At 40.0% G+C, this 11,031-nt stretch overlaps 2 protein-coding genes across 2 annotated transcripts in view; one reads left to right on the top strand and one right to left on the bottom strand.

Moving 5' to 3' along the window:
* LOC133732131 (transcriptional adapter ADA2-like) overlaps positions 1–2,948 on the top strand; it is a 4,020-nt gene extending 1,072 nt beyond the window's left edge. Inside the window, exons 3-7 of the mRNA XM_062159603.1 lie at positions 68–170; positions 1,042–1,258; positions 1,679–1,889; positions 2,278–2,562; positions 2,679–2,948. Coding sequence (XP_062015587.1) covers positions 68–170; positions 1,042–1,258; positions 1,679–1,889; positions 2,278–2,562; positions 2,679–2,870 — 1,008 coding nt within the window. The 3' untranslated portion in view covers positions 2,871–2,948. The remainder of the gene's footprint in view (positions 1–67; positions 171–1,041; positions 1,259–1,678; positions 1,890–2,277; positions 2,563–2,678) is intronic.
* A 355-nt stretch (positions 2,949–3,303) lies between these two features.
* On the bottom strand, positions 3,304–8,789 carry LOC133743680 (transcriptional regulator STERILE APETALA). The gene is given in 3 exon segments (XM_062171697.1): positions 3,304–3,951; positions 3,953–4,722; positions 8,440–8,789. Coding segments are annotated over 3 exon segments (1,374 nt in total). The 5' UTR covers positions 8,698–8,789; the 3' UTR covers positions 3,304–3,605.
* Positions 8,790–11,031: the final 2,242 nt, after the last annotated feature.

The raw sequence follows: 11,031 nt of genomic DNA, 5'->3' as shown, positions 1-11,031 counted from the left end.
TTCTTCAACAATCTCATTTTTATCACGTGTGTATTTGTATGTATTTGTCTATGTGCATGACTGTCAGGGACTAATGTTTTGTTTTACATCAGATGGTGCATCTGGAGCTGGAAAGAAGGCCTCCAATAAACTTCAGATTAAGGATGAACCTAAAGTCACTAAAGTGGAAGGTATGCTTTTAGGATCTTAACTTACATCACATATGGTGAATAGTTTAATGCAGTATACACAGGATAAATTGTTATGAAACTACTGGTTGGGAAGGATGGTTTCAATTGTAAGAAGCATTGTTTATGTATCTACATGAAACTAGGTGTATTGCCAAAAAGGTTACTTCCCACAGGACATTTGTCTTCACATGCTTACATTATACATGGCATATTTGAGATTCTATGTTATTCATAATAGTAAGGGTCTAAAATTGAAAGTAATGTTTAAAAAGTTTCTTATAGCAAATGATGTTATGACCTGAGCCAGAGAAGAAAGAAGAGTACTTAGGAAAATGAAAAGAGAAGATGTATGTGTAGTCAAAACTATTTTGTATCTAATTTTTGCAAATGGTCAAAACTATCTCCAATAACAATGCAGCCTGTTTAATTAGATTGTACAAACTCAGAAAGAAACTGTACTTTCTTAAAATAAAAAGATAAGAAAACTGTAGAGCTCAAATACGGAAACCCAAAATAAGTATGTAAAGTCACGAGATCATGCCAAGAAACCCCTGTGCCTGTTGCTTTCATCTTGGATAGGCTTTTAGATGTAACATCATGATATCCATTACTACAAAACCCAATTTAATTTAATTTGATGATAGTTAGTGTCATTGTTTTTACATGCGTGCATGCATCAAATTCAATCTTAAGATCTTTGATCAACGTTCATAGATGATGTGTTGTTTCTCAGCTGTTAGATAAGATGTGGATGATTGAGAGACAGTGGTAAACAGGACCTCATTTAAGGGCATTATTTAAAGACCTTACATGAGAAGAAGTATATATAATTAATGAGGAGAGGCTCATTTTTGTGGTATATTGTCAGCAGAATCTCAGCGGAGCATTGGAGAGAAAAAACTAAGGAGTTTAGTGGAGGAGGGACCTTCTGTGACAGAATTGAGTGGCTATAATTACAAGAGGCAAGAGTTTGAAATTGAATACGATAATGATGCTGAGCAGATACTAGCAGATATGGAATTTCTCGATACTGACACTGATCGTGACCGTGAATTAAAACTACGAGTTCTGCATGTCTACGGAAAAAGGTACTTATATGTTTACATTTATAGATTCAGGGCTGATAGGCAGAATTTCTAGATCAAAGAAGCTTTAGAAGGGGGAAGGGGTAAAATATAATATATATAACCTGGCCTTACCATAGCCTTCCTTTAGGTTAGGCATGATTCTGATTCCACTTGGTTTTCTTTCTAGATTTTTTGCTGTATTTGAAGTTGCATAATATTTCCTTGTGTTTATATGGTTACTCAAGTTCAGGATGTTCCAACCTTTTAGCACCAGATTTTTTTTTGTTTATTCATATAGTTATTACATTGATATATGTTCAGCAAATTTCTGGCATACCCTTCATACAAGTGATATCTTATTACTAGAAACAAGTTAGACTTACTGTCCATTTTCCAGTTTTCCTCTTCATATTTTCAAACAGTGTGTGGGAATTTGGACAGGCTTGATGAGAGGAAACGCAGGAAGGATTTCATACTAGAAAGAAATCTGCTTCATCCTGATCCATTGGAAAAGAACCTCTCACCGGAAGTGAGAGAAATATACCAGCGCTTCAAGGTCTTCATGCGGTTCCACTCAAATGAAGACCACAAGGAGTTGCTTAAGAGTATCATTGAGGAACAACAAATTGTCAAAAGAATTCTAGATCTTCAGGTCTGATGCCTCACACTTGACCTCTATTTCTGTAACTTTATCTCCCTTTGATTGCTCTATTTCAGTAACGAAATCAAGACTAGAATTAACTTGTTCAAAGAAATGACAGCGTGCTTGTCACATGCTTTTTAGACTAATCAAGTAATTAAAAGTACCATGGCTTGCCACAACATAACTATGCAGCTCAAATGAACTCATATAGACTCTTGAGCTCAGTTATGCTTCACTTCTCGGTCACCAAAAAGTAGCTTTCCACTGCCATATGTAGACAGATGCTTATTTTCTACATTGTCTATGGCCATAGATGGCCATATCCTTCAAATAATAAGCAATCATTTGAAGTAAGTTCTGGTCGAATATGTGCCTAAATATAGCAATAATTCTGCAGGAGGCTCGAGCTGCAGGTTGTAGAACAGCCGCCGAGGCAAGTAAATATCTTGAGCAGAAAAGAAAGAATGAGAGTGAAGAAAGTTTGCAAAAGATTAAGGAAAACTCTCAGGCTGGTGCAAGTGGTAAAGTCTTGCAGCAGATCAGTCCTCGGGGAGCCGTTAGGGGATCAGCACTTCTGCATCCTGGCATCAAGGACTTACCATTAACTACGCAACCTATTCCAAACCCCTTGGATGATTGGGATATCAGCGGACTAGCGGGAGCTAACTTACTCTCTGAAACCGTAAGATTGAATTGCTTTAGCATAAAAGCATAGCCATTTTTTTTAGCTGATTTTTTCTGTTCATTAAACTTGTACTGTTGATGCCGTTAACAATGTCATGAATCCTATACATGCAGGACAAAAGGCTTTGCTGCGAGTTAAGAATCCTACCATCCCATTATCTACACATGCTCCAAACCATCTCGACAGAGATTTCAAGCGGGAATGTGAAGAAGAAATCCGACGCCCACAGCCTCTTCAAGGTTGAGCCAAGCAAAGTCGATAGAGTTTACGATATGGTAATTCGAAAGGGACTAACCCTAGCATAGTTATATTTCCACCTTGTAAGACAACTCTGTATAGAGCATTATATCTCAATTGAAGAGAAGCCCCATTTTGTCCATGAATCTTGCAAGCCCCATTTGTTTTTTAGCACATTAATGAAAAGCAAAAGATTATGGTTTACATGTCACCATCCTTACAACTAATATGACTAGACCAGTCGTGCAGGGGAAGTGCTGATGATGACAAAAGAAGATAGAATTGATAAGCCAAAGACAATACTGAAAGAATGAGTTGCATTACACATAAACAAGGAGACAATAGGACCAAACAAAGGGAGGAGCTGAGGCCTAAAGCCTTTTCCCTCATAAATTTTTGGTATTAATACCCCCCCCCCCCCCAAGAACAATGAGCCAATTAACTACCCTCCATAATAGTACCCCCCCCCCCCCCCCCCCCCAAGTCATAAAATTAAAGTACAAGTCATAAAATTAAAGTACAAGTGAAAGCAACCACTCAGGTATCCCTCCCAGAACCTGAACAAAACTAGACTAGAGAACAGGGTCAGGACTTTGATTTTAATATCTTGCAGGGTTTCTTAACCTAGAAAAAGTCCACTACCCTAATTGTTTTCTTTGTTCAAAAGTACACTTGGTTATGTCAGTTCCCCTCCATAAGAATCCAATCACCATTTTGCTCTAAGCTTTGTTTCGTCAGTGTCACATTAAATCCCACGTTGCCTTAAAAAACCCTAAACCCTTCTTCTACTGCTGCTGCTCTATCTACTCCTGACCACCAAAGTCCCACAGGTGCAGTGTCGCATCACTACCCCACGCCGCGACATGTCGTTCGTCGCAGACAAAAGCGTTGACCGCCCCCACGTTCTCCCAGAAAGTGTACAGCTCCTCGCCCCGCTCCACCTCCCAAACCCTAATCACCCCGCCGGCGCACATCAGCGCGTACCCGCTGTTCATGCAACCCATCGCCCCCATCTGCCCGGCGCCTCTCACCGTGAACCTGCACAGCTCCTCCGACGTGTCCGCCCGGCGCACCCTAGCCAGTCCCCTGTTTCCGACGACAACGTACGCCGCGTCGCTGACGTCGGTCGCCGTCACGACGATTCCTCTACTGCTCCTCCGCCAGGACCTCTCCTCGGTTCCGCAAATCGAAGACGATGACTCGCGCGCTCGTGCACGCCACGGCGGTCTCTTGGGTCGTGACCCGGACCCGGCCCACGAACCCGGTCATCTCGGTCAGCATGTGCCAGCCCACCACCGCTTCCGGCTCGGTCAACTCCCCGCCCACGAAGACGAGCTCTTCCGTGTTACTGTCCCAGATGTGGATGGCCCGACCCGGAACGCCGGCGTACAGACCCACCCACCACCTCCCGCAGCCGGTAAAGTCCACCAACACGCCGTCGTTCATCACTTGGCCTAAGTGGGCCCTCCGCGTGATTGGAGGGCCGGGCACGTCCGCCACGTGGATGTCACCGTCCAGGGTGGCGAAAGTGAGCCGAGAATTGCTGATGACGATCCCCGTAACGGCCCGGGAAAATCGGCCCAACCTGTCGCGGTGGTGGGGCCGGTACGTGCTGACGTGGAGGCGCGTGGCGAGGTCGAAGAGTCGGACGGCGCCGTCCGCGAAGCCGCAGGCGAGGTAGTTGTCGGAGAGAGTCAGGCACCGGCAAGTCAGTCCATCCGGATCGTCCACGTCAGACGGGTCAAAGTAGAGTATCGTGTGCGCATACCTCCTTGTCCGGAAGTTTCTAGCCGTACGATGCCAGTAGACGTACTCGTCGCGCCACGTGTCCTGGAGGAGGCGAGTCCGGCCCCAAATCCGGCGAGTGAGACGGCGCCAGAGCAGGTCCGAGCGGGAAACGGCGCGCCACGTGGAGCAGACCTGCCATTCAGAAAAAAAAGTCACGTGTAAAAAATCATTAAACTCATGCATGCAAAACCGGAAACCATTTCGTGATTCTGGGTTGCGTTGGGTTTTGATCTAGGCTACGGCACCTGAGTTTTGTGCCTCCCTATGATTTGATAACTGAATAAAAACGGAACCACTGTGAGGCAACGCATGCATGTTCTCCTCAAAAAAAAAAAAAAAAAAAAAAAGGCATAGGCATGTGCAGCGGTTATTGTAAAGCGCTAAAGGCATTAATATGGATGTTTAGTTCTGTTTAGTTCAACCCATTAGTTAAGAGCGTGGGGCAGAGAGAGGGGGTTTGACTCGAAATATATATATATAACGACTCAACATTCCATACAAGAAGAAGAAACAAGCAGAAGAAAACAAAGGGAGCAATGTTCATTAACTATTAGCAGGGGGAGGGGTGTGAACACGATGAAGCCAAAATGCAGAACCCTAGACACAGTCATGTCCATGTAAATGTGAGATCGAAGAAGAAGAAGAAGGACCTAGAAGATGGAGCCTGTAGTGGAACACGAGACAGAGAGGGTAGGGACTAGAGTACAATAGTAGGAGTAGCTGTAGCCTATAGGGTTTAGGGTTCAGTACGTAAAAGAAAGAAAGACATCACAGTCAGTCAGTCAGACTGTGATGAGATCGTCAGTATATATATATAAAGCAGTATGTATGCTACTGGCTCTCTGCTATGAATTGTTGGTCGTCATCTTCATCACTTCATAATCTGCTTTATGTCTCTCCTCCTCCTCCTGTATTTATGCGAACACTAGCTACCAAGTACATATCAGAGATCGACATTAAAGCAAGCTGAGTATGAACACGATGAAAAGGGCAGAAACGAAGGGATGTAAGTATATAAATGTTGAAAGGGTTCTGGAATATAGGGTAAGCTAAGGACAAAGGTCACCATTGTAGCCAACTTGTGGTCCAACCATGAAATATGTAAAACCGTGGTACCACCAAATGTTATTTGACATGCGCATAAACATAGGATTGGATTTATATTCAAACAATCAAACGTACTCGATTGAGTCGATTCAATGCGACCATCCCCACACATATTTCTTCTTCTTTCATTTCCAAGAAAAGGGGGGTGTAAGCCAAAGCCAAAGCTTGTCTCGTTAAAAGCAGCGAATCTTTTTTTCCTCTCTTGCTTTTTCAACCCTAGTTTAGCTAAAGATTATTTCTCTTTCGACTCTTGCCTCTCTCTCGGGCGTGCACTGCTTCTCATACATTTTTGCTACCTTCTTCTACTTCTTCTACCTCCCTTCTCTCTCTCTCTCTCTCTCTCTGTTCCACTATTTAGGGGGACTCTGGATCAGGTAAATAGTGTTTATTTGACATAGGGCTTAAGGTTTTCTTTGAATACAGACACTAGGGTATAAGGTTTTTTTTGGTTAAATTTTTACAGCACCTAAAGCTTCAAGTTTCTCATTTATGCACCTAGACCTTTTATACATTTTAGGTTGAACTTGACAAAATTAAATAACTTGAAAAGATTTGAAAAATTATAAAACAGGGGTGTAAATAATGGATCCTACAAATACAGTGGATGAAACTCGGCTCAAACTAAACTAATTGCAATGTGGCAACTTTGGACTCTAAATAGTTTAAAGTAATTACTATTTAGCAAGGAAAAAGTTGAACTTTATAATTATTTTTTTTCAAATATTTTATATTGTATCCTTTGGGGTCTGAATGAATTTTGTAATCTAAATTTAAACTTACTATATATCTCCCTTATTAGCTAGGCGGCCTAGGCCCCCAGTCAAAGGCTTTCAATTCAATAAAAGAAAAGGCCAAAGAAGAGTGTTAAAAAGACAATGCCAATAAGACAAAAACAACAAGAAACAGACTATTTAGAAGTCATGCACCATTTTCTTTTTCTGATTCCATGTACAATAAGAACAGATCACCTCTCGAGTCTTTGCCCCTTGTAACCGCAAGTAGCTGGACATATATATATCACTTTGTAAACCAAACCAGCATTGGGTTCCATGTGATTTTTAGCATGGGGCACATGCATACTGCTTCTTCCGTCAGAGATCACTCTCACTGACCCTTACCCTTACTGAATAAAACTCTATCCTTTGGTCAATTCACTTCACGCCAAGGGCAAGGAAATTACTTCATTTTTCTAACTTATCCCACTAATTAATCAACCATTTGGTTGTAAACTTAATCCAATACCAGTTTTTTTTTTTTCCAATCTAATATCTTTTCAGTAGGATACTGAATTAACTGCTTATCTAATTCTCAGAATACAGTTCCTAGTATAAGCACTTAAATCTGTTCATCTGGATGATTTAATTACTTTCTGGGATCTACATTAGGTTGTCTCTGCTTGTCTTCTTACATATCTCCTCTAAACCCTAAATTACTTTCGAGGATTTTTGGATCAGTCAAGCAAATGATCTAAACTACTCCAGGATTTAACAAATAAACTCCGATTTACAATTTACAATTATGAGTATATCTCTACTAAATGCTTTCAAACTTGGATATTAAAGTATTATGTTACCAAGAATAGTGCTAACCCACTGACAATTTCTATCCAAACTCAATATCCCTTGCTAACCAGATAAGAATCAACTTCCTAGACAGTAGTTATCAAAGTCAAAAACATTATTTCAATTATCAAAGAAAGCATTGATGACAATGTTCCAGAAAAGAGACATGAAAATGTTTATACACATAGCCTACAAATCTTGCCAGTGTACTATAAACTTGCCTAAACATTAAACATGAAAAAGGGTATAATAATAGCTATATGACAGCAACTTTGCCAACACATAAATGAAAAAAGAAAACTTAGCTGAATATAGGAAAATGTAAAGACCATACAAGCAGGATCAGAGACATATCACACAGCAATTTCACTATATAGTTCCCAATGAAAAAGATGCATCCCAGTAAAAGAAAAAAAAAAAAGAAGTAAGTAGAAACAATATAATAGTTTACAAAGCTAAGAAAGTTGAGTCAAAAAGTAGGGGAAGATTACTCCTTTGCTAGAGCTGAAAAGGGTTACATGCCAATAAAGGGCATGAAAAAAAGGAAATTTTCAATTCAAAGCCAAAAGAACCCTTTTCATTAGATCTGGAAAAACAGTGCAAAAACAGACAGTTTTTGTTTTGTAATGGTCAAATAGCCCCAAGAAACTAGAAAGAAAACACAGCGTCTAAAAAAAGAAAAAAAAAACTGTGAAAGGGACGTTAATGAGAAGTGAGAATTGACCCATCAAAAGCCAGTTGCTTTCAGAAATAAACACTTATTTCCTTAGAAGCAATTATCTATACTGCTACCATTTCTATCTGCATTTATCTCTCATCAAAATTGAATTTTGGCCCAATGAAAATCCCAGAAAATTAAATTTGAAACTTCGGAATATTTCAATAAAAAATTTCTCTGCCAGGGTTACAGCAGTTTCATATGGCCTTTGACTAAACTAATATTTTGTCTATTTATGGCATTAAAAAAGAAGCATCAATTTGATTGCTCTATTATCTAAACCACGCAAAGAAACACCAGCAATTCTGGGATATAACCGTTGTATACAAACTTCTCTCACAGATTAAACGTGGGAGAGATTAATCACTAAATTCCACATCTTCATATGTAATCAACCAAAACATTTTATGAATACCACAAGCTAGTTTGAAGAAGATTTTGAATTCTGATTGGATTGCATACCTGGAAGACATTGGCGAGTGCAGCAGCTGCGGCGAGGCGGCCAATGTTGCGAGAAGCGGCAATGGCGACTTGGGCCGCGAGGGCTTCGAGGAAAGGCTCCGGCCAGACCTCACTGACGGCACGTCGTCTCGAAGATGATGGCCCTTCAAAATCACCCCTTCTTTGTCGTACGGTGCTAGTACCAGCCGCATTGCCACTATCAAATTCAGATGTGGAAGGTGATGAAGATGATGGTGATGATGATGAAGAAGAAGACATGAATGGAAAGAAAGTGATGGAGTGGACTATAAAGGAGACCAAACAAAGAAGGAAGAGAGAAAAAGAGGGAGACGAGAGAAACTTGAGGAAAAGGAACAAGGACAAAAAGGTATGGATAAAGACACACAAAGTGAGGGACCCAAATTGATATATAAACTTTGAGACACTCGTTCTCACTCGGCCTCTCCCATTGTTATTATTTTTTTGCTCTAATATGGGGAAATAAGTAATTTAAAGTTGTTATAATTTGTGGTTAATTTATGGGTTTGGGGTTTTGAGGAGGGAGGAGGGGTTTGAATTCCCGCCCTGCAAAGACGGCGGAGGTGAGTGATGAGGATTGGGGAACTGTGGTTGGGACCGCAGGACTTTTGAATAAGCTCCCTGGATTTTTCAGGGGATTTTTAGAACAAAGCTCACTTTGGTCCTTTTGGACCTCTCTCCCTCTCCCTCTCTCTCTCTCTCTCTCTGTGTATCTGTTTTTCTGTTGTTGCAGATGATTTTCAAAAAAATAGGCCTGCCCAGTTGAATCCCGAATGAAAGTGGGAGTAAATACCATCACATTTTGGAATTCAAACACAGATGACGATAATAATTGTTTTTGTTTTGGGGGAATTTGGTTAGGTGTGCAGGGTCAGTATGCAACGGGAGGAGTGAGAATTTTGTTGAATTAAAGTATCAAACCTAAAATCAGTTAGTATGATTTTTTTGCTACATATAGTGCGACAGAAATGACTCATTGTATTTTAATTTTAAATAATCCAATTGTCCTATTTCAATTTTAGAAAGGATTAATACAAAATGCATGCGGAAATGAAAATTATTTTTTTTAAGGAATAAAAGAATTTTTATTAATAATTATACGAGTACAATTATATTATAAAGCATCCGGAAAAGCTCCGAAACATTAATAAATCATTATTATGAATCAAACTCAAAATCATAACATAATTTATTAGCAACATGACTAGAACTTCTATAGGGATGTTGTAACCCTAAAGAATGCAACTCACTTAGTAAGCCTTTGATGTCTTCAACTACAGTTCCAAGCACATAATGCCATAATGGTCTTCACCATCATCACTTAGCGCCTTGACAGCTTCCGAACAGTCGCTCATGACCACAACATTAGAAATACCTAGGGCTTGAGTTAGGTCCATTCTTGATAGCCAACAACTCGGTATGGAAAGCAGAGTAAAATTAGGTTTCCTATAAGCAAAACCCACAATAAAATTTCCCTGCTTATTGCGCAAGGCACCCCCAACTTCACCATGGTTCAAAGAAGGAACAAAAGTTCCATCAACATTTAGCAAAATCATACCAGTCATTGGAGGAGACCACATTGCTCTCCTTTTCAAACGTTGCCTTGTTTCCACCACATCACCTTTGTTAGGTTATTAAAGTTCTTCACACCATGCCATGGTGCTAGCAACAATTGCAGGAGATTGTCTAGACTCTAGAGCTGTCATTCCATAGCTTGTCATTACGGTTCTTCCAAAGACCCCAAAGCAACATCAGTAGTTTAGTAAAAATACCGGTTGAAAGATTGAAAGCTTGTTCCGTTCCTTAAAGATGAAAGGAGTGTCATGAACCTAAAATAAGAAAGGAAAAGCAGAAAGAATGTCTTGCGCTATGGGACATTCACATAATACATGTCCAACAGTCTTAAATCTGTGTGAGCATAAAAGACGCGCCCCATCTCTTGTATAACCCCTCTTACTCAAGTTCTCCCTTGAAGGTAGAACATTGTGACAAGCACGCCAAATGCAAATAGCTAGAAACCTTTCCAGGTATTTTAGCATTCCAAAGAGGGAAAATTCTACAAATGGTCACTCAACTATAACTCATTCGACACTTTGGTCACTCAAGTTTCAAATATATCACTTTGGTCACTCAACTATTACACTGTCAATCACTTTAGTCACCCAAAGGAAATTTTATCTCACTTTGATCACTTCTCTCAATCATTCTAATATATATTTCTCAATTTTTCACAATTAGTTGGACGAAAATATCATTAATATTGTGGCAAATATTTTTTTTTAATGAAAAAAATTAATGAAGTGACTAAAGTGAATAACAGAGTTAAAGTTGAGTGACCAAATTGATACATTTAAAAGGTGAGTGACCAAAGTGTCGAATAGGTAAAAGTTGAGTGACCATTTGTGATATTCTCCTTTCCAAAGAAGACTACACAGGTCTCCAAGAGGAGAAGAAGCTAATGTATTCCCTAGCACGATATCTCTAGCTGCATTATAAGCAGATTTAGTAGAAAACCTGGAACTTATTCTATGCACCGATGATGCAAATGACCCAACACTTATAAGATGATCTCAA

This window comes from Rosa rugosa, chromosome 1 (assembly GCF_958449725.1).
Source record: "Rosa rugosa chromosome 1, drRosRugo1.1, whole genome shotgun sequence".
Classification (NCBI taxonomy): domain Eukaryota; kingdom Viridiplantae; phylum Streptophyta; class Magnoliopsida; order Rosales; family Rosaceae; genus Rosa; species Rosa rugosa.
This window is presented reverse-complemented; position numbering and strand designations above follow the sequence as displayed.